This window comes from Alternaria triticimaculans (assembly GCF_023758025.1).
Source record: "Alternaria triticimaculans strain BMP 0046 chromosome Unknown scaffold_6, whole genome shotgun sequence".
NCBI classification, from domain to species: Eukaryota; Fungi; Ascomycota; class Dothideomycetes; order Pleosporales; family Pleosporaceae; genus Alternaria; species Alternaria triticimaculans.
The window spans coordinates 1,577,465-1,603,021 of record NW_026055963.1 but is presented as its reverse complement, the minus strand read 5'-3'; the positions used below and the strand labels follow the sequence as shown (position 1 = coordinate 1,603,021).

Genomic DNA, 25,557 nt, shown 5'->3' with positions numbered 1-25,557 from the left:
TTCAGAGGTACCTTGATTCCTTCCACATATTCCAACACACACAATCAAACCAATCAATACCTTCAAGATGCCTCTCGCAGTAAGTTGTTCCCAGTCATCTCTCGTTTCCTTGCTATCTAAACTGTTTCTAAATGTCCATCATCCCATCGTTGCCAACCTGTACCGTCAATGTATGGATTTGACTCTTTGTAATTCATTCTCTTGACTTGGGTACCTTCCATGTATCATCCCAAATCTTGTTCAATGTTGGCTCTTATCTAGAACAACTCGTGTTCCCCAACATCCCGCCACATCTTCACACCGCTCAAGAGATGGTTCACAACTCGAGATGGACCACTCTATACGAACCCGACCATCAACCACCCATACTAACAAGCCCCAGGCAGTCGGACAAATGCGCTCCCAGGCCTCCATGGCCGACAACCTCAAACAAGCCCAATCCCTCTGCCGCAAAGCCCACGAAGCAGGCGCCGCCGCCCTCTTCCTGCCCGAAGTACACCACCACCACTTCCCACCCAAAATCCATCACCCAAACTAACCCTCCCCAGGCAGCAGACTACCTAACCACCTCGGGCGGTCTCAAACTCTGCAAATCCGTCCAAGACTCCGAATTCGTCCAAGGCCTCTGCGCCTCCGCAGTCCAATACTCCCTCCCCATCTCCGTCGGCATCCACGAGCCCACATCCGACGGCCAAAAAGTAAAAAACACATTAATCTGGATTACGGCAGAAGGAGAAATAAAGTACCGCTACCAAAAACTACATTTGTTTGATATGGACGTAAAAGACGGGCCCCAGATGCAAGAATCCGCGGGTGTAGAACGCGGCGTCCACCTCGGCGATCCCTTCGACTCGCCCATCGGTAAACTAGGCATGCAAATCTGCTTCGACCTGCGCTTCCCCGAACCCGGTCTCGCCCTGCGTGCGCGGGGCGCAGAAGTGCTGTTATATCCCGCCGCCTTCACGACGCCGACTGGAAAAGCCGGACATTGGGAGATACTGATCAGAGCCCGTGCGATCGAGACGCAGAGTTATATTATCGCTGCGGCGCAGGTGGGTGTGCATGATGAAGAGGGGAAGAGGCGGAGTTGGGGACATAGTATGATTGTGGATCCGTGGGGGAAGATTGTGGCGGAGCTGGGGGGTGATGAGGGGGAAGGGGGTAGTTGGAAGGATGAGGGTGAGATTGCGTGTGCGGAGATTGATGTTGAGTATGTGAGGAGTATGAGGAGTGATTCGCCGTTGAAGAGGAGGACGGATGTTTATAATGAGTTGGTTTAGGGCGTTGGACATCGTTATGTGTATTGCATCATGAGGAGTAACCAAAATCTAGAAGGTCTGCTAGGAATGCCATTATACATGCCGTTCAAGTCCAGTCCGATCCAACCGACGACTCGAACACCCTGTCCTACCGACCACCGACGTCCTCCACATCCTTTCCTTCCAGCAACCTTGCCTTCCCCGCTAAACTCAAATACGCCAACTCATGCTCCGCACTTTCAAGCTGCCGCTCAACCCTCGGCCTAACATCACCCAACTCACATGCCATACACTCCGCCAACCTCTCCAACATCGTCGTGAACAAACTCCTGCCACTCCCCTCCTCCCTATGCGGCCCCTGTGTCCTAGGCGGCTCAAACTCGCCCTTCGCCGTCCCCCAACAAGGCCAGTCCCAATCATGCGTGCCATGATCATGGTAGAAGTTCAGTAACGTAGTCTCTGCATTCGAGGTATCGTGGTGCAGTAGCGTGTCTGAGATGAACTCCGGACCGAGACATAGCGCAGCTTCTGCGAAGCAGAATTCGAGTTCGCTGCGTAGTTCGACTTGGTTTGCGTCCATGAAGCGGCCGTATGTGCGTTGGTTTATCCAGCCTGAACCGTGGTAGCGGGCGGAGAGGGTGGCGTGGTGGAGGACGAGGTAGATTGCAACCAGGGGGTCGCGGGGGAGGGATTTGATGTAGGTTAGGCGGTCTGCGTGGTCTTCTGAGGGGAGGTTAGCTGGAGCTGTGCTAGAGTTGGGTTGAGGGGTGGACTGACCGATTGATGTCAGGCGGTATAATAGCAGTAGCCCGGCATTTGCGAGGGGGACGTTGTGTTGTAAGACTGCGTTGAAGTTGTGCTCAGAGCAGAGGGCGTCCATAACGTCATCGACAATATCGTAGTTGTGAACGCAATCGGCCAGCCAGTCGACGTTGAGCCGATCATCCCCACACTTGAAGTCTGTCTCCGCGTGCCGGAGCTCTTTCTTCATGAAGCTGCCAGTGATGGATCTTTCGTAGTTCCTGAAGATGGCACGAAGTCTTGGATGTGCGCTCCGGATAGTGGTAATGAGCGAGCCATCGTTGAAAGGCAGGTGCTGGATAGTCTTAAGGACCAACTCTGGAGGAATTCGCGGGGATATGAGGAAATTCAGATATGTCGATGGATCGGAGAAGGTAGCCATACTGCTATACTGTGGGTGTATGACGTGCTGAATAAGAGAGTGATTGTGTGATGTTGTGTGCTGAGGAGAGGAGGCAAGAAACCTAGAGTTGATCGATGCGGTCGCGACTTATACTTCTGGGGTAGCTGCAGTCCAGACTGTACTTTCTGTATACGTCTTTGAGGGAGTAAACGGCGCGGATTCAGCCTCGGTATATCGTCCCCGCGACAGCTATATAGTCAAACCGTGAAGACCATGATGGGTGACGATTAGCACCATGATGGCGAATCATCCTCAGGATGAGCACGCGTCAGGAGCAAGGTAACGTCACCACGTGTAGTTGCGATTGCGCAGTCTGAGAAGAGTTTGTCGCGTGCTTCACAGTTGAGCTGATAACTGATGCGATTGCCTGTTCGCATCAGTGCGTGTGCAGACGCTGAGACTCGAGGCATGGAATGTAGACTGATCGCTGCGGACAGGCGCTAGGTCAGACCCGCTGATGACATGCCGATGGGAGCGTGGGGGCTAATGCAGGTGATGGGTGCGATTGCGCAATAGGTCCGAAGTGCAGAACACGCGGGGTGCGAGGGGCTGCAAGAGAAAGGCATGTCGAGGCCGGGAGTAGTCATCGAGAGCTCGTGCCACCCCACCGACCAGGCAGCGATCCGCATGGCATAAAGCATGAGAGCAATTCGCAGATAGTAGCTCAATTGTGAATGTGTTCGTAGATATGACAGCCTCAATGCGCCGTGACCCTGGGTATCGTGTAGACTCCGCAAATGCAACATTACATGTCGTGAGATAGCTTCCTACTGCAGTTCTATGCCTTCCCGCTCAGCTGCCTGTAGTATGAAGCTCCTAGTCTTCGCATCTGGCGCGAGGTCTAGCGGTACATGGCCGTCTGTGTCCTTCTTGTCGTGTTCCGCGCCCATGGTGAGCAGCAACAGCGCCGCGTCGCCGTGCCCCTCGCTCATCGCGTGGTGCAGCGCTGTCATGCCATCCATGTCCGTCGCGTTCAATGGACTCTTCGCATCCAACAGCGCCTTCATCATTGGCACACTACCCACCGCCGCTGCCCTATGCAGTGGAAGCTGACCCCTCTTGTCTTTTATCCGTGCTGACGCTGGCGGCTTCTGTGCGAGCAATGTGCGTGCGATATCGAGGTTTACTTTCGATGCGCAGAAATGCAGGGCGGTCTGACCGTTATTGTTCTTCGCGTTTACGTCGGCGTCTTTGGAGAGCAGCAAGTCCACTATTGGCTCTGCATCTTTCCGCGAGCATGCCATCATGAGTGGCGTCCAGCCTGAGCCATCTGTGACATCGGCGTCGAACGACTTGCTTTGTACGAGTGTTTGAACGATAGCGAGGTGATTGTAGGACACGGCCCAGTGTATTGGAAGGCGATCGTCTGGGTCGCGGAGGTTTGCGAGCTTGGGGTTCGCGGCGAGGAGGGAGTCGACTCGGGATGCTGGGGATTGTTAGGCCTGATCTCGTAGCTGAGGGTGGGACACGCACTTTGACCTTCCCGACAGGCCTCGTGAATGGCGTACTTGGCCTTGTATTCCTCCATGGTGTTGCGGATGATGGCTAACGTTGACGCGTGTGTTAGGCAGTTCGCAGCTCGGCTCTCAAAAGTTAACCCCGCTATGGCCGAGGCGTCCACGGGTGGAGATCGCCGCGCCGTGACGTAATCATTTGGCTCGCTCTATGGCTTCGTACTTTCGAAGCCATCTTGTCAACAAAACTCCTGACATTACATGACCCATTCACATTCTTCAGCAATGCCTTAGTCCTATCGTATGTGCTACGACCAAGATGTTTGTTCTAATGCCACACTTCGGCGTTGAATAGTAGGAAAAGCAGCGTGTCCGAAATGCATCATCTCCGTCTCAAATGTCTCGCCATTCTATCGGCATCGCACCAAATGTCCGTCCGCTATAGACCACTCGCTCCCATCTGGAGAGAGTATTTTGCCCTCTGCAGGCTGGGTCGAGTCTTTGCTAAACCTCCAGGTGGTTCCCCTGTATCCTCCGCTACTCTGAAAGCCGGCACTGACTTTGCTCCAGGACGTTTCGAGGACTGACAGGGTGATCGGAAGACTGGACGGGTAGACACCACCTAGTGTCAGATGCTTGATGTTTTCAGAAAGACAGCAGATAACCGCGAGCTGTCCGTCGATCACTTGCTCTCCTTGATACATCTGCTCAAGCCATCGCTCGGCTCGACTTTTTGACGATGATGGAACAAAGTCCCAGATAACTCGCTCGTACTCATTGATTCTACTCTGGAAGCGGGGAAAGAATACAGCGTCAAAAGCCAAGGTGAACTCTGGCGTCCCATTTGTGGTTATAGTGAAGCAATGAATGTGCTTTGCGAGATCTTGACGATCAACAAGCGTCTCGAGTAACAACATCAAGTCCTTACATTGCTTGGTCGAGAAAGTGAGCTCTCGGTAGAGCTGTGGTTCTGCAAGCGATCGATAATACTTTGATGTCATGGAAAGAGCAGACGCTTCCCTTCCGACCAGTTGCTGGATGATCTTTTCGTCTAGTTCGGTTGAGAGACGGTCCATGATGGGTGAGCAGAGGTGAGCTGAAGCGAGCGAGTTCTTGTATTGACTTCGGATGTCGCGGATGACTTGTTGGCGATGGGTCGCTAGAAAGAGCGATGTGTCGCGACTGCGCGTCAGCGGGGTGTGAGATTGAGCTGGAAGTCTTTGGAGAGTATGTCAAAGGTTGTATGCGATAGGACCTGCGCGCTGCTAGTAGAAGGAGCGAATCTGGAAACAACGCGCCTGCTGTTTCAAAGGCACGGACCTTCACACACGTGCTCACGCCCATTACTTAGCAGCGCAAGCACGCCTAGGCAGCGCAAACTTTTCAGGTACTCGAGAAGGCGCGCACGAGTCAGGAAAAGCGAGTATCACACGTCGGTCTTGAAGTGGCGCTTCGACTCATTCTCAAACTTCGGTCCCGATGACACGTCCACAGATCTCAACCATAGTTCACCCCAGTCATGTGCTGCTGCTGGTGCCTGAAAGGGCGAAATATTTAAACTCTCGCCGGTCGCGTCTTGCACCTACAAGCACACATATTTTCCATACATTTCACGCGACGACAACGCATTCTCTAGAGGCACAGCCCGATCAGAACTACTTCCGACATCTACGAACAGCCGCCTATCCACCGCAATCGTCATTCAAAGATGTCGCTCTCGGACCTTTCCACTGAGATCGACGAGATGATCATACAATACCTCCCGCATCACGCCCTTCACCACCTGACGCTTACGAACAAGTACTATCGCAAGATAGCGGAGCCATATCTTTACAGGCACATCCAAGTATGCAGTCCAAACATCCTCTCCGTACCACGTCTTTTGTTGACTCTCATCAGCCGCAGAGAGCTCTCACAGCACATCCGGAGCTTCGATTTCGATATTGCTAACGAGCAATGGGAAGCAGACCTTCACTATCTTAGCTATTACGATCCGAACAATACCATCGAGAAGGTCAGCAAAGACCTCTCCAAAAAGTCATCAGAGGTACAAAATGCTCTCAAGGACCTCGCGTACCTATTGAAAGAGCCTCTGTTTGACGTGACGTGGTACTACAATGTGTCCAGAGAGATATGGACTATAGATGCTTCGCTGGCCCTCATACTCTGTCTCGCAACCAACCTCGAACACCTTCGGCTGATGAACATGAGTTCTGCAATCATTGAAGCCGTCTGTCCCGCACGCTGGCAAAGACTCACCAAAAGCCCGTCCTTGGGAGTCTGGCCACTGAAGAAGTTGAAGAGCCTGGATGTAGTCGTTGGGAAGGATGCGTCCATTCCAATATTGGCACCTGTCCAGACCTTGAAGATCAGCGGCGACCGGAATTCCTGCGATAATCGTTCCCACCATGACTTGCAATGGCCATACAGAGGATCGAAAAGGATTACATTTTTGCGTAACCTGGAATTACGGCATATCACGTTGCATCCGGATCAGCTCCATCGTATGTTGGCGTTACCGGAACTGCATGGTATACAGCACCTGACGATGAAAAATATCTCCTTAGGGGAAAACATGTCGAATATGTACGACTGCAGCCTATTAAGCGAACTGTTGCAGCGCTTTCTTCCATCACTCAAAACTTTCGAATGGACCGGAGAAGAAATTCGACAATATTATCAAAGATATCATCCATTTGGTAGCTTCACCGGTTTCAAACAGTTGGAAGAGCTCGTCCTCGGCTTCGAATCCATACGACCAGCCGTTCACATGCACTTCAACACACCCGCGCACCTTCTTAATCCTCTTGGTTACCTTCCAAGAAGTCTTGTAACTCTCAAGATCACAGAGATTCCTTTACGTCTTCTTTTGTACTTACAGGAAGCATACGCAGATTCCCCGATGAACAACCCCATTGTCAACACGGCTGTCTCTTGCGAGCTCTCAAATTTCGACCTTTCTGTTTTTGCGCCAGGGCGGACTGCCCAGGAATACGAGCACCTAGTGCAGAACGTCCTGTCTACACTATCTTCTGGTCTGAGGGACGGTGGCACTTCGATGCACATCAATCGGGAGTATTAGTTGGATAATACTAGGAAGGTATAGAAGATCAGGAAGCAGCTCGAGATGACACGGAATAGGATAGGAATAAGTCAACTACCAAGACGGCAGAACTATGCAGGCCGATTTCAAGCATGGAATTTGTGGAGAGTGGCGGACTGCGGAGAATAGCTCGTGACCTCGTTTGTGGAGACTGTTGTATGCTACAAGTAGCTTAGAAGACGCATAGACATCTCATACACATGCCATTAGTCATAGCGTCAAGCTGGTCAAATATTTCACTCAAAGAGCGTTCAATCATTTCGATGCTAATGCCTGCATACAGTTTAAGAGTATGTAGTGCTGAAAAGATTCCTGTAACTCCAAACTGACACTACTTAGAAGTTGTGCAAGTAGTCCCCCACAAAGTTCTTGGCCAAGTCCCCGATATCGTGGGCACCTGTAAAGCCCATGTTCTGCACGTAGTCCAAGGCATCGTCTCCAAGCTCAGTCAGTGTGTTTTCAACGAAACGGTGCTATGGTATGTTAGTAATCTTTGTCCTCTTAAACGGTTATTGCAGCTCACTGACCTGGTAAGGCCGGTTGTCCGTGTCGTGAAACACAAGGAAGCGCTTGGTTTGATCCTTGTCCTGTCCATACTGGAAAGACTCATCAACCATCAGTGTGAAGTCTTCACCGCCTGTCTTCTTCGATTTGAACTCGGCGACCTTGTTGGCTTGGACGTAAATGAGACCCTTGGCGTCGCCTATTTATGATTAATTAGCCTAAGGGCATCAACCATGGAAGGGATTGTACGTACCACCAGACTTGACGGTAAACTTGCAGAGCTTGTACTTTTCAGTGCGATTGAACCAGTTCTGGCTCCAGCTGACAGTCATTCTGTTGCTCTTGCTATCACTGAGAAACTCGGGATGGACGTAGATTGTGTCTCCCTTTTGGACGAGAGAAGGCATGATGGAAGGAGTCGTTGGAGTGTAGTGAGAAGTAGATGGTACCGGAGGCGGTTTGTAGGCTGCTGATGAGATGATAGATGGATGACGGGCGTCTTTATACTGTTCAGGCTCAGCTCTCGCGCCTTGATGAACGAAGCCAGCTTGGGTATAAAGTCATGCCAACACTATCTTCCTGCCAATCTATACGCCACGGTACCAATCAAAATTGTATGCTCAACACATGGCTTGCTCTAGATCATTACTATCAGCCAGCTTGGACTCGAAGAGCCTGCGTAGCTGTCGTGAAATACTCTAGTGCGATGAGCTATCGCTGTAAACGTGTAGCCAGCTGTGCAGGTTTCGGTCTTGTCCAGATGAGAGTGACGGAAAGAGACGAGGTTTGCAGACTGCGTGTCGGCAGCTGAATGCGATGATTCTCGGGTATCTCCTCATCGCCCAGATGCCATGTGGCGGCGGAACGGGCTGGCATCCTCCACATCTGACAGGTCCACATCGTAACTTCCAGACTCACATTTTCTACGCATCACCACCCAGTGCACCCCTTCGCTTGCGCGCTTGCATATATCTGCCGAAGCCTAAACTGTTTGTTCCCTAGCCTTGCGTGGCCCTCCACGTTTTCGGGCACCCCGCCTTCTCGGCCACCAAATGGACCCTGGAGGCTTTCCAGCCTCGAGCTGAGAGCGCCACTTCTTAGAAAGAATAGAGTGCGCCTTTGACTCAGACTGCGGTCTGGTCCTAGGTTGGGCTTTGAGATTGTGCTTTGGTATACGGTATGATTGCGATAGCTTTGATGTTGTTCGCTGGAGTGTCTGGTGCGTCAGCGCCACTTCTTAGCATCGCGCAAACAACATATACGCTATGAGGTTCTCGTCTGATGCCTTATGCGCGAGGCCATGTGCGCACATCACAGAAGCGGCCGAGCTATTGCGAAAGCGATCGCATTTCGCTTCAGTCGTCCGGATGTGGAAGCGCTTCGTTGTTCGTTAACCTTTTTGGTCATTGTGGCTTTCACGTAACTGCCGCATCCCCTTGTTTGTCGACCGGAAAAGCACTGAGCTGGACGACAGCCTCGAAGTTGACGCAGCTTGAGCGAGAAGCCGTAGTCGATTGGGGAGTAAGAACATCTGCATCCTCGGCAAGGCATGCCCAGGTGAGCAGCCGCGTGGAAATCGAGCTAACCGAAAACGCGACATTACGTGAACGCGTTCTCTTGGCTACAAGAGAGTAAGCAACTCTGACTCATACTGCTGCCTGATTTTCCCTCCCGACTTTTAAGGTCAACAATCCCCATCTTAGGCGCAATACGTTTCTCGTCCTGTCTTCCAGTCATGGAAGAATTCCCGAATGAGCTGCTCCTCCAAATCTTCAGTCTGCTGCACACGCCGATAACATGCTTCTCTGCGCCACGTGTACCCGCTCCTTCGCGAGACCTCCTGGCATTGTGTCGCGTCTGCCGAAGCTTCAGAGATGTTGCGAGATCGCTCATCTACGAATCGATTGAGCGGGCCGGCGACATGGATAGTCAGGCTTATCGCCAGTTACCACGTACTCTTCTGAAGAACGTGGAGCTGTGTGGGTACATCAAGAATCTGAAACTGAAGATGGAGGACGGCTTCGAGGTAGGCGATTTTTGGGCGGGGCATAACCTGCGACTCGAGAACGAGCTCGATGACGAAGGGGTCGAGGAACGTGCGACTTACGATGCAAAATGCATTCGCTATCAGAGACGGCATCAGAAGATGCTGGATGGCGATGGAAGTGATGTTGACAAAGGGGTGAGCGACGTACCAGAATACACGCCAGAAGGCTACGAGTGGCTCGGCGAACTCATCCCGGCTATGAATAGCAGTCAGGCACATGCCTCTGACCACGACCTTCTTGAGCGCGCTATCTTGGGAGAAGATGTACTACTTACCCCGTGTATTCTTGCTGCATGCAATCTGGAACGGCTTTGGCTCCGCCTCCCAAAATCACAACTGGACGAGGGCAGCTCAAGTTTCGTGCTCAACAGCATTGTCCATAGTGCCAACGAGGGTGGATTCGAAAGGCTCAAAGTCCTTCATCTCGATGCATACCAAAGCGGTATCGAGTGGCCGGTCCGTAATGCGCTACCTTTGTTTCGTCTTCCAAGCTTGACCGATCTAACCATCGGCAATTGTGGTGAGACTGATCTCGGACGCCCGTGGGCTGTTGGACCAGATACTGACGACTCCGCGTTCATGGGAGAGCCTTGGGTGTGGCCTGATCGCACGTCGTCCATTACCAAGCTATCGTTACTGTCCCCGCACTTCAGCGGTTCCATAGTCGCGAAGATGCTCCTTGCTTGCAAGGAGCTCACCGAATTCGAAGTGGTATCACCATATGGAAGGCCACCCTGCGACGACACTTTTTATGAAGACGTCGGCGTGGCCCTGTTAGCACACGTAGAGACTCTCGTCAGCTTGTCACTTGGAGATCAGTTGGCACTAGTTGGGCGCACGCTCTTTCAGAACCCAGGCAAATTCCGCATGGGCAGGCTCCTGAGCTCGCTCACCTTCCTGCGAGCAAATCCGTACATCCTTCTCGGCTACGATCACCCACGTCCGTGGTCTATGGCAATATCACCGATGCTCAAAGATGCTATTCCCGACTCACTTGAGCACCTATGGCTTGATGAGCCCTGCAGAGCATGGTCGTTACATACGTGGCCATACTTCGAAGGTTTGTTTGAAGCCATTCGAAGCGGGCAATTCCCTCAGTTGAAGAGTATACATGTCCATTGGTATCAACCGTTCTCCGGTTATGGGTGCACTATCATCAACCACGTCAGATCCCTGATACGCCTTCGCGAGGCCGCGTTGTGGCGTGCAGGTCCCATCGAGTTTACAGTCACTGTGCGAATAGCCTACAGCACGTCTGGTAAGTGACAACTAATCATGTTCTGATACCCAATCTGGAATGCTAAGCCAGTATAGAGTTTGCAGATCTTGGATTTGAAGATTTCATAAAGTATAACAACATACGATATTCGCCACCACAACCATCACCGCTGGTTTACTGCAGAAGATCAGATGTGGATCACCCAGATGGTCGGCGATATTGCGTTGAAGCTGGTACATGCGAAGTACCTCGCAAAGCCCCAGAGGAGATGCAAGATGATATGGATCACGGCTATTGGAGACGTCTGCCCCCACCTAATTATTGGGATTAAGATGTAAGCTTGTTCACGGGATAGACTTGGGCATTGCTTTTTTGGACGTGCTGGAGCAAAAATGCGGGCATAATGGAGTTGAGTAACATGGTATATCATAGCAATGCAGGTGTATCTCCTAATTACGTTTTTTCACAGTAGGCAGCTATTTATATAGACTTGGGTATATTACAGTCATTCATGCACATCTAGTCTCTACATCCCGACAACGACGGACACAAGACCAACAACAACCAACAGCCCCCAAGAAACACCCATTCCCATGGCCCCGCTATCAACCTCAGGCGTACCGACTTCTTTCACGTCATCGATCTTGCACACGGTTTTGCATCCCTTCTCCGCTCTCTTTCTTCCGAACAAATTGGTGATATCCCTCTTGTTCTCCTGGCTCTTTCCTTCATATGGTCCACTGGTATTGAACGTCATCTCGATCCACTGAATGTGGAATTCAGCACTATCGCCAACATCCATCTCGCCACTCCACTCTCCACCATCACCCCACATGTTCAGGACCAGAAAGCTCTGCTCGCGGGGGACGGAGTACGTGTTTGCGGCGACCTGCTTCTGGTTGAGGTACCAGTAGCTGTTCTTCGGCAGCCAGTCGATGCGGTGTGTTTGCCATTCGTCCCAGCGGGGGAGATCGGTGGGGCCAACGGACGCAGCAGCGACTTCGTTGCCATCTTCGCCTACGGAAGGCTGGTTCGTGTAGCGAATCTGGTCTTTAGGATCGTCGGTCAGGATCTCGATATCGGACTCGTTATCGTCGTCGAAGAAGGTGAAGAACCCTGCGACCGCACCCTTGGCACCCTGAACACGACCGTACATGCGCATCGAAACGTGCATGAGGTTCTTCTGCTGGTTCTCAATCTCTCCAGCCGTCTGGTAGTCATCCAGACGCGATGTTCGGAGTGCGAGGTATGATGTGGAGTCTTCTTCGCCGAGGAAGATGTTCGCGAAGGAGTTGTTCATCGGTACGGGGAAGTCTTCGGTGGCGGGCTTGGTCCAGTTCTGGATGCCCCAATCGTAGTTCCAAGCATCGCTGTTGAACAGATCTGGCTGCCATGTGTTTGCCATGCCTGCGATCTGACTATCGTTGAGAAGCGGCGGTGACTCGCTCATCGCGCCTGGGAGGTTTCGGAAGTCGTAGAAGCGGTAGTATTGGAAGTACTCTGGCGTTTGCGAGTCTTTGCCGGATTGGACGACATAGCAGTCGCAGTCTGGGTTGTTGTCCTTGGGCGCCTCGTTCATGGAGCTGGTGTACGGGTTGGCAGCGAGTGCAGACTGAGCGAGTAGTGCCGTAAGAGGCAGGAGCAAGGCTCCTAGTGGCGGAAGGTATGACATGGCGTTCGGTATGCTTCGAATTTCGTATCGTAGATGTAGTGACAGTATCCGAATAATTAAACAAGGATATGGATATGTAAAAGGACCACGGTTGATCGACGGCTAGTAAACGTGAAGAGAATAGCGAACGAGTGTCACCTAGCCATCAGCAACGAACAAGAAGAAAGAAACGTGAAAGCGCTCAACAATGCTGCAACAAAACTCGACGATGCAAAGAGACGATACCTAAAAACCAAGAGGGTCAGCGCAAACGCGGGCTCCGCAAGCTCATATACTAAAAACGTGCAGCAAAGCCGCTCGCTACTCCGCTTACACGGCACCACCAGTCAGGACAGTCTCGAACACCGCCCACAAGTCGTGCTTTTTCTCTCTAAACAGGCGCGAAGCTTGTCCTAGCTACCTTCGCTAAACTATGTCTAAGCCCAGAAAAAACCGCGCGCTCGAACTGGAGTCAAGGCACTAAGGCAAGTAAGCTGGGCGGCAGAGGCAGCAAAGAAAAGAGGGATATACGAAACGAAACGCGCGACACATCACACCAACGCACGCCATTGTTGGCGGTGGTGGTGCTGCACTCAGCCACACTGCTTCTGGCCTTCTGGACCGTGTGGACCGTATAAAGGACAGGGGGTTAGGGGTCGTGTAATGTTTGCAGCGCATTCCTATAGGTGGCGCAGGGGGAAGGTTGTGATCCGCCCCTGGCTTAGGCTGCTTCGGGGGTCTCGCTAGCCGTGATCCGTGATGTGCCAGCGGGAGTTTCGACGTAGGCGCCAAGCTTGATGTGGCTTGACTGTCCGACTCTCCGGGCGACCCGGGATCGTCTAATAGCGTTGAGGGTGCTGTGAGAATCTGATGTCTATGGAGGGTTCTCTTAGTACATAGGGCGAGGTCGTCTTTGCGGATGAAAGCGCGTTCAATCAAGGGGTGTAGAGAGTGTTGGCTTTGTAAAGTTGTAGCCCGTCATCACGAAACATGACAGGGTTTATGGGTCACCAGCCACATCCCCACATGGCCGGGCGCTAACCGATGCACCTAAGTCTCAAAATGGCCCCGATTCAATATTTCTGAGATGCGGCGCCAACGACCAATACGTCCTGATGAGACGGCCATACGAGCACGTTTTCGCGTCGCTGCCCAGGTGTTTGTCACGATCTCGTATCCTTTTCGCTGGCGCGGGGTCTGGAGAATGCCCAGGCATGGCGATCTGATTATACGGATTGTTGAGGGGTAGGCACGACTGAGCTGTATATGACGTTTTTGGTGGGTGTTGTTGGTGTTGCTGAGCCGGCTATAGTAACGACAACGATATTGCGATCAATACATCCATCGGCCAGGCCCCTGAAAAAATTGCCCGGCTTGTATAGACAAGCATTGCTTCGGTGTACGAATCGGGGCGCCACAACTTGGCAGCTCAACGACTCCTTTTGATCGATCATAAGTCACGCGCGAGTAGACCGGTGATTCGGAGTCGCAGCATTCATTAGTAGCACCGTCGGGTTCGACGTGGCAAAGGCCATGCCGAGTGTCTGGACAACAGGCCTTTCAATATGCTCAAACATATTCGACGCTGTGTTTTATGGCTGACACAAGTTTCTGCAGCAATCCCCAGAGCTCGTTCTCGTGAAATTCACCCCACTACTCGATGCCAACATATATGGTACAGCGCGTCTAACATTAGATCCGACAGCCGGTACAATGTGTTCCTGCTATCTTCACTATCCGATCGAATAGACCGGACGTCACGCAATATCGACCAGCATACTCGATGCCGCGCAAGACTACCATGTCGTCGATCGTCCATCAAACAAGCTCTCAATGAGCAATCGCGCTTGATCACCCGAACCTCATCATTTGATGAGGCCAAATAGCTCTTTCCCTTTGCTACACGACCCACAAACATGCCTCCCATCACTTAAACCACGAGCCTGCGCCGCCCGCTCTTTCTTGTCTTCACACCTTTCTACACCAATCGTCACTTCATGAATCAATACAACATGAGATGGAGGTGGATGAACGATTTGCCAGTGGAGCTGCACAAGTACATTCATGGCTACTTGCCAAAGGCAAAGGTCCTTGAGATGTTGCGGATGTCGAAGTATTACCGCCACATAGCGGAGGAGTTCCTTTACAAGGAGATTTCTTTCCATGAAGAACACTACTTCCAGATCAATCTCCTCTTTCTTGCTATTCTTGACCGACCAGATCTAGCGAAAGGGATCAAACGCTTTACACTGATCCACGAAACTAGCTCACGCGCAGTCAAGCACGGCGACAATGACTACTATCGGGACTCCTTCAACAAGATCACCACTGTGAGAGACATGGTCGACGATATCGGGAGGGACCTAGACTGGGAGCTTGTCATGCGCTGGTTCGGTGACATCTACGCGTGCCGAGAATCGTTCGATGGCGCGTTGGCTGTTATCCTTTGTCTCGCGACAAATCTTGAGCACTTAGATCTCGGGTTCAGGACTGATCGCACACTATCGATCACGACAAAACTCCTAGAACAAGAATGGAGAATTAATCGTAAGAAGCCAGAGATCCGCCCTTTCGGCAAGTTGAAGAGTCTTTGTATCGGCGGAGGTGCATACAGAGCGACACCTGTGTTCCCCTGGATGGAGTCTCTGAGCATCAAGTACGATTACAGGTCTCACCGACAGGGAGTCATGTATTTTCCCTATCGAGGTTCTAGTACGAAGCTACGAATCCTGGAGATGAAGAACGTTGACGCCAGTCCAAGCGACTTTGAGACGCTTCTTTCGTATCCGGAACTCAGCAACCTCAAAGAACTAAAGGTCAGTAGAATATATGTTGAACCCGAGAGCGAATGGAAGGACTACGATCTTCAACACTTGACACACGCAATCGAAACACATCTACCCGACCTAGAGATTCTACATTGGTTCAATGTCGACTGGGATCCAGACTGGACTTCCCCGAGAACATTCGGCAGCTTCAAGGGTCTGTCGAAACTATCAGAACTGAAGCTCGACGCTCACCTACTAGCAACTCAAGATCTCATCTACAATCAACGTGCAGAAACGTTGGCCCTTACACGCCCTGAAGAGTACCTCCCTGACAGTCTGAAAGCTCTACACATCGTATCTTTGAGTGCACAAGACGAACGAGTCGACGCGATTCTGGGGGTGGCCCGTACTCTGAAACTCCAGACCGTTGAGCTGTCGCTCAGCTTGGAGGACTGGGATCCTGGCTATGAATATCGTCCGGCTGGAGTGCGAGAACTACGCAAGAGCAGAAGGAAGTTCTTCCGCGAATCTGTGGTAAACTTGACTGCATTAGGCACAACGATGCGCGTCTGGCGACAGGAGGGCAGATTCTCAAAAGAGGTGCTCTTTGCACCAGGATATCAAAGGCCGTGGCCCATATGGAAGGACATTGAGAGCTTACACTGGTCTAGACATGTTCGCGACGCATGGGAAGTTAAGCAAGGAATCCGGGCTCCTCCTTCAGACGACGCTCTTGGTGATAGTAGCGAAGAGGGTGACAGCGATGTCGACGAGGAAGGAAACATTGCAGGCCAGGGCGGAAACAAGAAGAAGGGCGATGACGAAGAGCAAGGCGATGGCAATGATCAGAGCCACAACCGGGATGAAAATACGGCAGCGGAAAAGGCCAGTGGCGGAGATGAAGGACGCTCAAAGTCTGGTGCGGAGGGTAACTAAGATGCAATTTCCAGCTGTAGTTCCATGTCCATTCTGGTGTGATACCTGACTGCTTCTTTCTGCACCCTAGACTATCTAATCTCCCATGCCTATAGATGACAAGCTATCTACAACACTGCAGTATCAACGGTAAGTTATCCCTAAGGATCGTTATCAAATGATAAAGAAGGCGATTGCAAACGAAGTCACATGTAATGAACTCTTCACGACGACACTTCGATCTTCATCATCATGCATTCTTTCTCTACATGATATACATAACCCAACAACAAACCACTCATCATCTCAACAAGGTATATCCAGAACAGAAAGAAAAGGCCTCAACCTTGCACACTCATCACATACCCATCACCTAAAACCAACACTTTCCATACCCCTTATCGCACCCAAGCCCGCACGCCCAAGGATCAATCGAGCACCTCCCACTCTGCTTGCAGCAGCAACCCATCTCAACACCAAACAGCGTCTTGTAGCCCGCGCACGTCTGGCCACCATTGTGCTCACCGCACTTTCCGTTAGAGGAGACGGGCAGCTTGGTAGGTGTGGGTGTGGCGGTGGTGGAGCAGGAAGTCGAGCTGGGGCGGACGATGGCGGTGGAGAAGGAGGAGGAGGGGAGGCTGGGAGTGGGTGTCATGGTGGAGGTGGGGTAGGGGGTGGAAGCGGCGCTGCTAGGGAGGATGGCGGAGCTGGAGGCGGGGGAGGAGGAAGAGGCGGAAGAGGCGGAGGCGACGGGGCTGCTTGATAGGACGGCCTCGGAGGTTCCGGAGGTGGAGCTGGGGTAGGCGGAGGAGACTTCAGAGACGGCGGAGCTGGTGGGGTAGCTGTCCTTGGACGCGGAAGCAGACTCGGCAATTGAGGTGGAGGAAGCAGAGGCAGCGACGGAGGTGGAGTCGTGCTCCTCGGGCTTCTCAGATACAGGGGTTGAAGCCGATGAGGAGATGTACTCAGAGGCAGAGACTGATGCGGAGATGTACTCAGAGGCAGAGACTGATGCAGAGACGTACTCAGAGACGGACGCAGAAGCCGAAGCGGAAACGGACTCAGAGACGGACGCAGAAGCCGAAGCAGAGACTGAAGCGGCAACGGAAGAAGAAATAGCCTCAGACGTAGGAATAGCCGCGGTAGAGGAAGCAGAGTCGGACTTCTCGCTAGCGCTTGAGACGGCGACAGAAGAAGAAGCAGACGAAGAAGGGGTCGAAGGGCAGTTGCCGTAGACGGAGTTGCAACCAGCACCGCAGTGGTCCTCAGAGGTACCGCAGTATCCCCAAGCAGAGCAGCACTCAGACTTTACGCCCTCGAGAGTGCTGAAACCGACGCAAGTGTATCCCTTGTCTCCACCGCATGAGCCATCGCGAGACTTCTCACCGGAGGTGGTGGGAGTAGCAGAGGCCGCGGAAGAGACCTGGCTGGCGCTTGAGCTAGCATCAACGATGGTGCTTGAAGCGGTGGAGGAGACAGCGTCTTTGCTGGCGCTGGCATCGGCAGAGGAAGAGGGAGCAGGGCTGGTGCTGGCAGCAACGGAAGAAGCGGCGCTGCTGACGGCCTGAGCACCGCACTTTCCGAAGCCAGCCTGGCATCCGGCGTCGCAGTAGACATCAGTGTTTCCACAGTATCCGTACTGGGAGCAGCACTCGCTCAGACCAGCGGGACCGTTGAAGCCAATGCAAGTCATGCCACCGTTTGCCGCACCGCAAGATCCGTCGGTAGTGGTGGGGCCGGTGGGAGTAGGAACAGGGCCAGTAACGCTGGCAGTGACGGTAGCAGAGGCAGAGGGAGAAGCACTGGGCTGGGCGCCGCACTTTCCAAAACCAGCTTGGCAGCCAGTCTGGCAATGGTCGGCGGTGTTTCCACAGTAGCCGTACTGAGAGCAGCACTCGCCAAGGAGACCGTCGACACCGACCCAGCCAACGCAGGATTGAGAGCCACCGGCAGCACCGCACATGCCGTCCTTCGACGTGGGGCCGGTAGGGGTGGGGACAGCAGAAGATGAAGTACGGGTAGATGAGGTGCTAGGAGGAGCGGGGGTAGAGTCGCGGTACCAGTTCTCCTCGGGGTCCTGCATACACTCGCCCATGGTGACAGCCCTGAGACCTTGAGCGTAGAGGTAGTCAAGCATGTATACGGTGAGGTTCTCGGCGGTCAACTGGTGGATGTCGTGGCCAATGGCAAGCCTGTCGCCATCGAAGTATCCTTCGTTACGGGTATCAATGCCCTTCTTGAAGTTGTCCTTGGCGACCTGAATCTTCTCGGGTGTCAATTGGTTGTAGTCATCGGTATCGAGATCGAAGTAAGATACGACGTAACCGAGATCGGCCATAACTTCCTGGCAGCTTCCAGTGCAAGAAGAGTACGGAGGGCGCATATAGGTGGGGTATTTGCCGATGATGTTGCGGATAGCCATCTCGTTCTTGACCATTTGGTCGTATGCCTCCTCCTTGGTGATAGCACTAAGGTCCTGGTGGGACCATGTGTGAGAGGCGACCTGGTGGCCGTTGTCGTACATCTTCTGGATCACACCCGCCCAGTTCTCGTCAATGGCGCCCTTGCCGATGTTGTTACCAGTGATGAAGAAGGTGGCGTGGGCTCCTCGTGCCTCGAACAGCTTCATAACGCCCTCGGTGTAGATGTACGGACCATCGTCGTATGTGATTGCCACGGTTCCAGGGTTGTTGCAGACGTAGATGCCCTCGCCGCCGTAGGGGATGCTTCCAAGCTGGGGGCGGGGGTCGTTACGGGTGCTTGCTCCAGCAGGAGTCTTGTTGGCGTCTGTCGTACTATCAGTAACATGTCCATCGTGCAGAGTAAAGAATTCGTCATACCACATGCAGGACCGAAGTTGAACAAGCAGTCGGGCGCTTGGCAGTGTTCCTGGGTAGTACCGCAGTATCCCTGTTCTACTGTAAGTACACGCTCAATACAGTCTCATCCAATATACGTACGGCGCTTGAGCAGCACTCGTTGTCCGCACACTTTTGGTTGCCGCCATCCGGTCCGCAACGTCCGTCAGTGGACTGTCTGGGACGAATGACGGGTCCTGCCTCAGCAGCATGACCGCCTGAGTAACCAGCAAGAGGGTTGCTGGCCCTCAATTGCCTGGGCAAACCAACGATCCTTGGCATACCCTCCATGCCATGAGCGGCGACGAGCGGTGCTACCAAAGAGGCAGCAGCGACTTGGGAGAAACGCATCTTGGCGAATTAATGTTTACAGCACTAGTATAATAGATGTAGTCGACTTCGGTTGTAGTATTGAAAGCGAGTGTGGTTGACAGTAACGTCAATTAGAATTAGTCGATAAGAAAAAACGAGTGACGGTCGCTATGCGTGCAAAGACGAGCAAGACGAGTGAAGAGCGTAAGGAGAAGAAGCCCGATGTACTTATATCACACAATGCCATAGACGCACCTTCAAGGGCGACTCGTGGCGGCGTAGCTACGAGGAGTGGAGCCCACTAACTGGAAGAAGTCAGCACACTATTATCAGCAGCCAAGAGCGCGGCCCTGGGAAACCTTCTGGGATACGAAGAGGATGTGGAGACGGCATGGTACTGAGACAACTGCGAAGGCGCCTAGTATAAGCCACCACCAAATGCTACAACATGATCTCGCGTCCCCAATGTGATCTTATGTCTTGGTAGCCGAGCAGATCTGGAGGCTTAACAGCTTCCAATTCCTAGGGACATGTCAATCTCGAAGAGGGATAACAGAGCCCGAATCGTCCTGTTCCTGACAAGGCCAAGACCTTAAACCGCTGGGGTCTAAATATATGAGCCGCGATGCTGGTTGTGACCGGCTCCCGTCGCGGATATACTGAAGTGGGATGATCGCCGGCGGGGCCCAACTCAACAATAGGCTAGAGGAGTACTTGGCATCACAAAAACATCGTGCTTTTCACGTGTTGGCTTGATGTGGCGTTCAATGGCGTCTCGCGTAGGAATCAGAGGCCGTTTGCTTTCGGCTCTTTCGGTACGCGGCGCCCATCAGAGAGCTCTGAGATTGAAGGGCTCTATGGAAGCCTTCGCTGCTGGTATGATCGGTGACCGTAGGATAACTCGCAATTTCGATCCGATATCTGCCAATGTCAGTCTGAAAGCACTTTACTCGTGTTTCGTGCTGTCAGCGATGTCAGTGTTGTCAACGAACGGCCGTTGCGATACCTCGTGCCGTGGTATTGGGAATAAGCGACAGCGCACCAGTAACGGTACATCGTCATGCACGCCGTTCGTACGATGAGACTTCGAATCGCATTTCGTCCAGCCCTAAGACGAACGCCTGAATGCCAAGCTCAGGAGAGCAGGATTGGGAACGCCCCGGTGGTCGTCCGCTGGTCGCGATTCGATGCTTGGAGGCCCCTGAGGGCCTTCATTTCCACTGCCAAGCTCGAAGCGAGCGCTGGCGTCCGCTCTCGATAATCGATAATGCCGCGCGCGGCAACGAACCACCGGCAAACAAATCGCATGTGCAATGCGATGTAGAATGTTTGGAGAGCTCGCTAAGGCAACGTGACCAGTAAGTACAGTGTAGAGCAGCCAACTGTTTGATACAGATCTGCTGCTGCGAGCAAGCGGCTAAGCGGCTGCGCTGTTCGCTTTAGCTCCACGGTAGTGACTTTGGATAGCTGCGTTTGTTAGTCGCTCAGTTGTGGCCGGCTAAGGCAGGAGCGCCACTAGAAAAACTTCAGCTGGTCCTTGTATACGATGTTACGAAGAGGTGGAAATTGACGGCAATGCCGAGTAAAAGTGGGTATCATTAAGTTCAAGTACATGTCTGGATAAGAGGTATGGTATCATGGTTCGCGATGCCGACGCAGAAGCACGAGTATGCTTTGTTTAATCATTTCTTCACAATGCGCAAGAGAGGAGCGATCCTCGCTCGTTTGCTCAGCCCGACACGGTATGGCACCTTGCCAGTGTTCGCTGGCGATGCAGTTGTAGGTTTTATTTTTCGTTCTGGAGTCTCTGACGCCGCAGCTGGAGAGGGTTTCGCTGGTGGTTTTGAATGGCTGGCAGTCGTGGTATCCGTAGCGTCTGGCGATTTCCCGTCATCGGTATCATTGCGTGTGAGTTTAGAGTCTTGCTCTATCTCTTCTGGATTGGACCCGGGCTCGGTCGTTTGTACAACTTCTTGTTGATGCTCTACTTCCACAGCTTGTTCTAACGGTTCTGGGTCAGGTTCTTTAGGCGAAGCAACAGGCGCGACCTTCTTGGGCCGACCGCGTGCCTTCTTCTTCGCAGGCGCGATCTCAGGCACGGTAGAGTCCGTCTCAGCAGGTTCACTCTCGGCTGGATTTGATGTGGGCTTTTTGCGCTTTGCCTTCTTATTCGAGGCAGTGGTAGAGCTTGGGGGCTGCTTCGAAACCGCAAGTGGTGACTTCTTAGGTATCACTACCTGAACTTTCGTAGGCGAGCGCAAATCGGAAGTTGGAGTTTCTGTGAGGTCGATAGGCTCTGGTAGTATGGCATCATTCGCCACCGCAACATGAACCACATCCTGCGCAACGGCCTGCGTATCATCCCTCTGATACTGGTCTAGACTGCGCATAATATCTTGAATAGCCTCAGAGTCCATCGCCGGAGTTTCGTCGCTCTTGTTCATGACCGGCTTGGTTTTGGGTGGACTTGGTGGTGCAAGCTCGTCGTGGCCAACATTGTTAGTGACTAGCCAGTCGATGGTCTGTATGACGTCACCGTTGTTTTTCTTGAGGGCGCCAGAAGTCGTTGAAGGTGTAAATCCCATGTCACAAATCTGCCGAACCTTTTCTGGTGTTGTAGGGTTGCTGGTATCGGCTGTAGCCGTCGTTTGTCGCCTTTTACTGACCTTTTTGGCCTTCTCGGGACGGACAGAATAGTCGATGGGCTGCTCCTCTTCAACCCTGAGCGATCTCGAGCGGCTGGGCCGTGGCTTGTATTGCTCCTTTGGCAGGCCAATATTCGCAAGATCGTCGTCGGAGCTGGCGACAGGCACTTGTGCGGATTTTGAACGACGAGGTGTCGTCTTGACTACCTTGTGTTCACCGCGCGGAGTCTTCTGTGGTGCAGTTGATGGTATATCCCAAATATCGACAGAGCTGGCTTCAACTGGTGTCGCCTTTCGGTCGGCGTCACCGGCTCCATTACGGGAAAGTTCATTTCTCAAAGGGCTGCCTTTCAAAGGACCACCAGATCCGCGCCTGCTGCGTTGAGATGCGCTGTACTCATAGCCTCCCTGTGACGTCCGGACTGACGTGGCTGACGGAGGATCATTTGAAGGTGGGTCACGATCAGATGATTCAGTCTGTTCCGTCGCGTCTGCCGGTGTGAACTTCATAAGATCTGACCAGGGTATTGAGGGCTCAGGTGGAGGTATGTAACGAGGTTGTTCACTGTCGATCTCTTGTCCTATCGTGAGTGGTGCATTGACAACATCGAGCATATGTTGCTGGGTCATAGTAGCGTTGGGAACGGTACTAGAAGGCTCAGGGAACATGGCCGGTTCGTGGAGGGCGTAGTTGTCGCGCATAGTTCCTTCTGGGAGCCATGGTACTTCTTGCGTTGATTCGAGGGCCGCGTCTGCTCGGCCCACAAGTGGAGCGTTGAACGATGGAGAACTACCGAAGATGGATTTCGGAGCCTTCCCATACGTGACGGGCCCTTTCTTAGCAGACACATCATTGAATGATTTGAGCGGACTTGGATCAGCTATGGTCTTTCTCTTCTTGTTTGGATGTTCAGGCAATGACACCGATGACTGAGGCTCTTCCTGGCTCGGCTGTGACTGGAGATGGTTCCGGTGCGCCTTTTCAATAGCTCGCTTCAGAGATTCTGGGCTGCACGTCAGCTCGGTCTGATGACATGATGCCGTGAACTCAGCCCTACCGGTGGATCCCGTGCCGTGGGTGTCGTTGCTGAGTGGCTGTCCGGACGCGTCTGCTTGTTTGGGCGGCGGGAGGTCGCCCTCGAGATCGCCGTCCGACTCCTCATCAGAATCCTGTACAATGCGCGACATCGTTGTTCCCGCCGTGTGTCTTCAGGTAGATGCTTGGGTCGCAGAGGCGAGACTACCGGGGAGTGGGGTGGGGATCTTTCCGGGTGACCGCGCCAAATCGCGTAATCACGAGACGAGCTGCTAGCGCGTTTCTGATATTCGGCAGGCACCATCAACTTTCTGGCAGTCGCATCCCCCACCACATATCGTTCCGCCAACATGGACAGGTTCGCGTCCAGTTCAAGCGATCGCGCAGATGCGTCTGGCAACCCCCGCTTCACATCGCAGGCCGCGACAGCAGAAGACTTGCTAAAGGCGCAAACTGTCGGCCTGGTCAACCTCGACGACTACCGCAAGCGACGCGCCGACGCGTTGGACAGGAAGGAGCGAGGTGACACTGCAATCAGTTCGGGCGAAAACACACCAACAGACGGGTAAGGACGGTCGTTTCCAATTGGGAAGTACCCGCTAATTTGCAAAGTACAGGGCATCGACACCAAAACCCGTCTTCAAGAAGAAGCGCAAAGTAGGCGGGAAAGGCAAGCTGTCATTCGGCATAGACGAAGACGAAGACACCGAATCCAATGTTTCCAAGACGCCGACCCCGCGCGAAAGCACACCCGCAGACGCTTCTGCCCCGGAAGCAGAACCCAAAGTGTTCAAGAAGAAGCTGGGCGCAAACTCGAACATCGGCCTCAAGCCCCGCGTTATGACCAAAACGGCTCTCCAACGTGAAGCGCAACAGGCAGAATTGGCACGGCAAGACTTCATCGTCATGCGCGACGCAGTCAAGGCCACGGAAGTGGTGATACCATTCGTCTTCTACGATGGCACCAACGTGCCAGGTGGACGATGCAGGATCAAGAAGGGCGAGCAAATATGGCTGTTTCTAGACAAAGCTAGGAAGGTCGGCGCAGAGCTAGGCGTAGGCGGTGACAAGAGTCGAAGAGATTGGGCTAGGGTCAGCGTGGACGACTTGATGCTCGTGAGAGGTGAAGTTATCCTGCCACACGTGAGTATCAGACCTGAACACCACGTATCGACCTATCAACTAACCCCGTGTCAGCACTACGAGATCTATCACTTCCTGTTTAACAGGGTCACCGGTTTCGACGGCCCCATCTTTGACTACTCGGCGCAACCCACCAAAGCCACCCCGAGCGCGACCGACGAAGACGCGGACGCAGATCCTGCTACATACGACCCTCTTGCTCAACCCCTTAAGAAGAAGAGCAAAGAGTCCAGCATACCAGACGAAGAACTCGAGGGTTACGGCGACGACCCAGCGATAACCAAGGTCGTTGACAGGCGGTGGTATGAACGCAACAAACACATATTCCCGGCAAGCGCATGGACAGAGTACGCTCCAGATAAGGACCTATCCAAGGTGCAGCGGAAGGATAACGAGGGCAACGCCTTCTTTTTTTCGTGAACCACCTGATGGTCCAGGAATAATCTCCAGGTCGGCCTAGGCCTGCTATTCGCCTAGTCCTTATCTTGGAAGCCCTGGCGCTCGATGGGTGGGCTAGCGGGAGGGGTCTAATGGCACGGGCGGGATCTGGAGAAGCCAGGTTCCCCAGAGCGGAGCGAGCTGCAGCACAACGCTTAAACGTGCCGTGTAGTCACTGAGGTATGATGGCGTGGAGAGCACATAGCCAGTATCAATGCAACCCCACCATCCACATTAATCAGTCTTCGATGCGGTGTGACCCGGATCAGCTACCGTGCCCCCATATGCACTCCCATGCACTGCTAATGACATGCGTCCCGCCACGGAAGGTAGTCGCGTGTATGCTTACCCGTGTTGGCCCCGCGGTGCACCCGCGCCAGAGTCTTCACGATCGCTGCCAGCACCATGCCTAGTTGTGTCGCGCTTTACACTCGCACAAGTTGCTCTATGCAGTGCCAAGAAGAAGCTTTTTCGCGTGCAATGTCCGTCGCGAGCCAAGCTGACAAACATACATGGTACACCGCCGTGACCCGCCGATGCGAGAGGCGCTGAAGCGTGACGCATTAGGATGTGATAATTGGGGCAGGGATCCACCGTTGAACCGAGACATTCAAAGCTTTGCAGCGACGGCGAGTATAAAGGCAGACGAGATTCTGCGCGCGCTGGCGGGAGTGACTGAACAAAGCGCTCCGTCGCCATACGTCATTGGGGATCACTGCGACGCACCAACCACGTCTCTTTTCATCTCAACGTCTTTCACTCACCCGTCCAGCTCCGCACCGATAACACTGACCAGCGATTCCGCCGCTCCAGTGTACTTCCCCTGCCTCGAGCTACGGCTTTCCCTACTTTTGACAGTCCGTTTAACCATGTTGCAGGCGCGCTTTTGTCGAGCTCCGTCTCCTCCAATGAGAATGGACGCCTCGAGCACACCCTAAAGATTCAACATTAACGCGTTGATTGCGCAGGTCGCATGGAATTGGCACTCTGGCTCTTGCCCT

General features: G+C 53.1%; 8 protein-coding genes across 8 annotated transcripts; 3 read left to right on the top strand and 5 right to left on the bottom strand.

The window, feature by feature from the left end:
- Positions 1 to 67: 67 nt before the first annotated feature.
- Positions 68 to 1,280, top strand: J4E78_005386 (uncharacterized protein; the record flags this gene model as incomplete). Its single annotated transcript, XM_049366006.1, has 3 exons — positions 68 to 79; positions 383 to 493; positions 549 to 1,280. 3 exons carry the CDS (start codon positions 68 to 70, stop codon positions 1,278 to 1,280), a joined length of 855 nt encoding a protein of 284 aa, XP_049222721.1.
- Positions 1,281 to 1,407: 127 nt separating this feature from the next.
- J4E78_005385 (uncharacterized protein) lies at positions 1,408 to 2,442 on the bottom strand (the record flags this gene model as incomplete). The annotated part of the gene is made up of 1 exon (XM_049366005.1): positions 1,408 to 2,442. The coding sequence occupies one exon, from the start codon at positions 2,440 to 2,442 to the stop codon at positions 1,408 to 1,410; it is 1,035 nt and encodes a 344-aa protein (XP_049222720.1).
- A 788-nt stretch (positions 2,443 to 3,230) lies between these two features.
- Positions 3,231 to 3,991, bottom strand: J4E78_005384 (uncharacterized protein; the record flags this gene model as incomplete). The annotated part of the gene is made up of 2 exons (XM_049366004.1): positions 3,231 to 3,889; positions 3,937 to 3,991. 2 exons carry the CDS (start codon positions 3,989 to 3,991, stop codon positions 3,231 to 3,233), a joined length of 714 nt encoding a protein of 237 aa, XP_049222719.1.
- A 3,364-nt stretch (positions 3,992 to 7,355) lies between these two features.
- On the bottom strand, positions 7,356 to 7,856 carry J4E78_005383 (uncharacterized protein; the record flags this gene model as incomplete). Its single annotated transcript, XM_049366003.1, is given in 4 exon segments — positions 7,356 to 7,493; positions 7,548 to 7,723; positions 7,778 to 7,835; positions 7,851 to 7,856. The coding sequence occupies 4 exon segments, from the start codon at positions 7,854 to 7,856 to the stop codon at positions 7,356 to 7,358; spliced, it is 378 nt and encodes a 125-aa protein (XP_049222718.1).
- A 3,460-nt stretch (positions 7,857 to 11,316) lies between these two features.
- Positions 11,317 to 12,462, bottom strand: J4E78_005382 (uncharacterized protein; the record flags this gene model as incomplete). The annotated part of the gene is made up of 1 exon (XM_049366002.1): positions 11,317 to 12,462. The coding sequence occupies one exon, from the start codon at positions 12,460 to 12,462 to the stop codon at positions 11,317 to 11,319; it is 1,146 nt and encodes a 381-aa protein (XP_049222717.1).
- Positions 12,463 to 14,458: 1,996 nt separating this feature from the next.
- J4E78_005381 (uncharacterized protein) lies at positions 14,459 to 16,145 on the top strand (the record flags this gene model as incomplete). Its single annotated transcript, XM_049366001.1, has 2 exons — positions 14,459 to 14,464; positions 14,523 to 16,145. The coding sequence occupies 2 exons, from the start codon at positions 14,459 to 14,461 to the stop codon at positions 16,143 to 16,145; spliced, it is 1,629 nt and encodes a 542-aa protein (XP_049222716.1).
- A 4,831-nt stretch (positions 16,146 to 20,976) lies between these two features.
- Positions 20,977 to 22,790, bottom strand: J4E78_005380 (uncharacterized protein; the record flags this gene model as incomplete). Its single annotated transcript, XM_049366000.1, is given in 2 exon segments — positions 20,977 to 22,772; positions 22,787 to 22,790. 2 exon segments carry the CDS (start codon positions 22,788 to 22,790, stop codon positions 20,977 to 20,979), a joined length of 1,800 nt encoding a protein of 599 aa, XP_049222715.1.
- Positions 22,791 to 23,325: 535 nt separating this feature from the next.
- On the top strand, positions 23,326 to 24,538 carry J4E78_005379 (uncharacterized protein; the record flags this gene model as incomplete). Its single annotated transcript, XM_049365999.1, has 3 exons — positions 23,326 to 23,540; positions 23,593 to 24,118; positions 24,173 to 24,538. The coding sequence occupies 3 exons, from the start codon at positions 23,326 to 23,328 to the stop codon at positions 24,536 to 24,538; spliced, it is 1,107 nt and encodes a 368-aa protein (XP_049222714.1).
- Between the last annotated feature and the right edge of the window lie 1,019 nt (positions 24,539 to 25,557).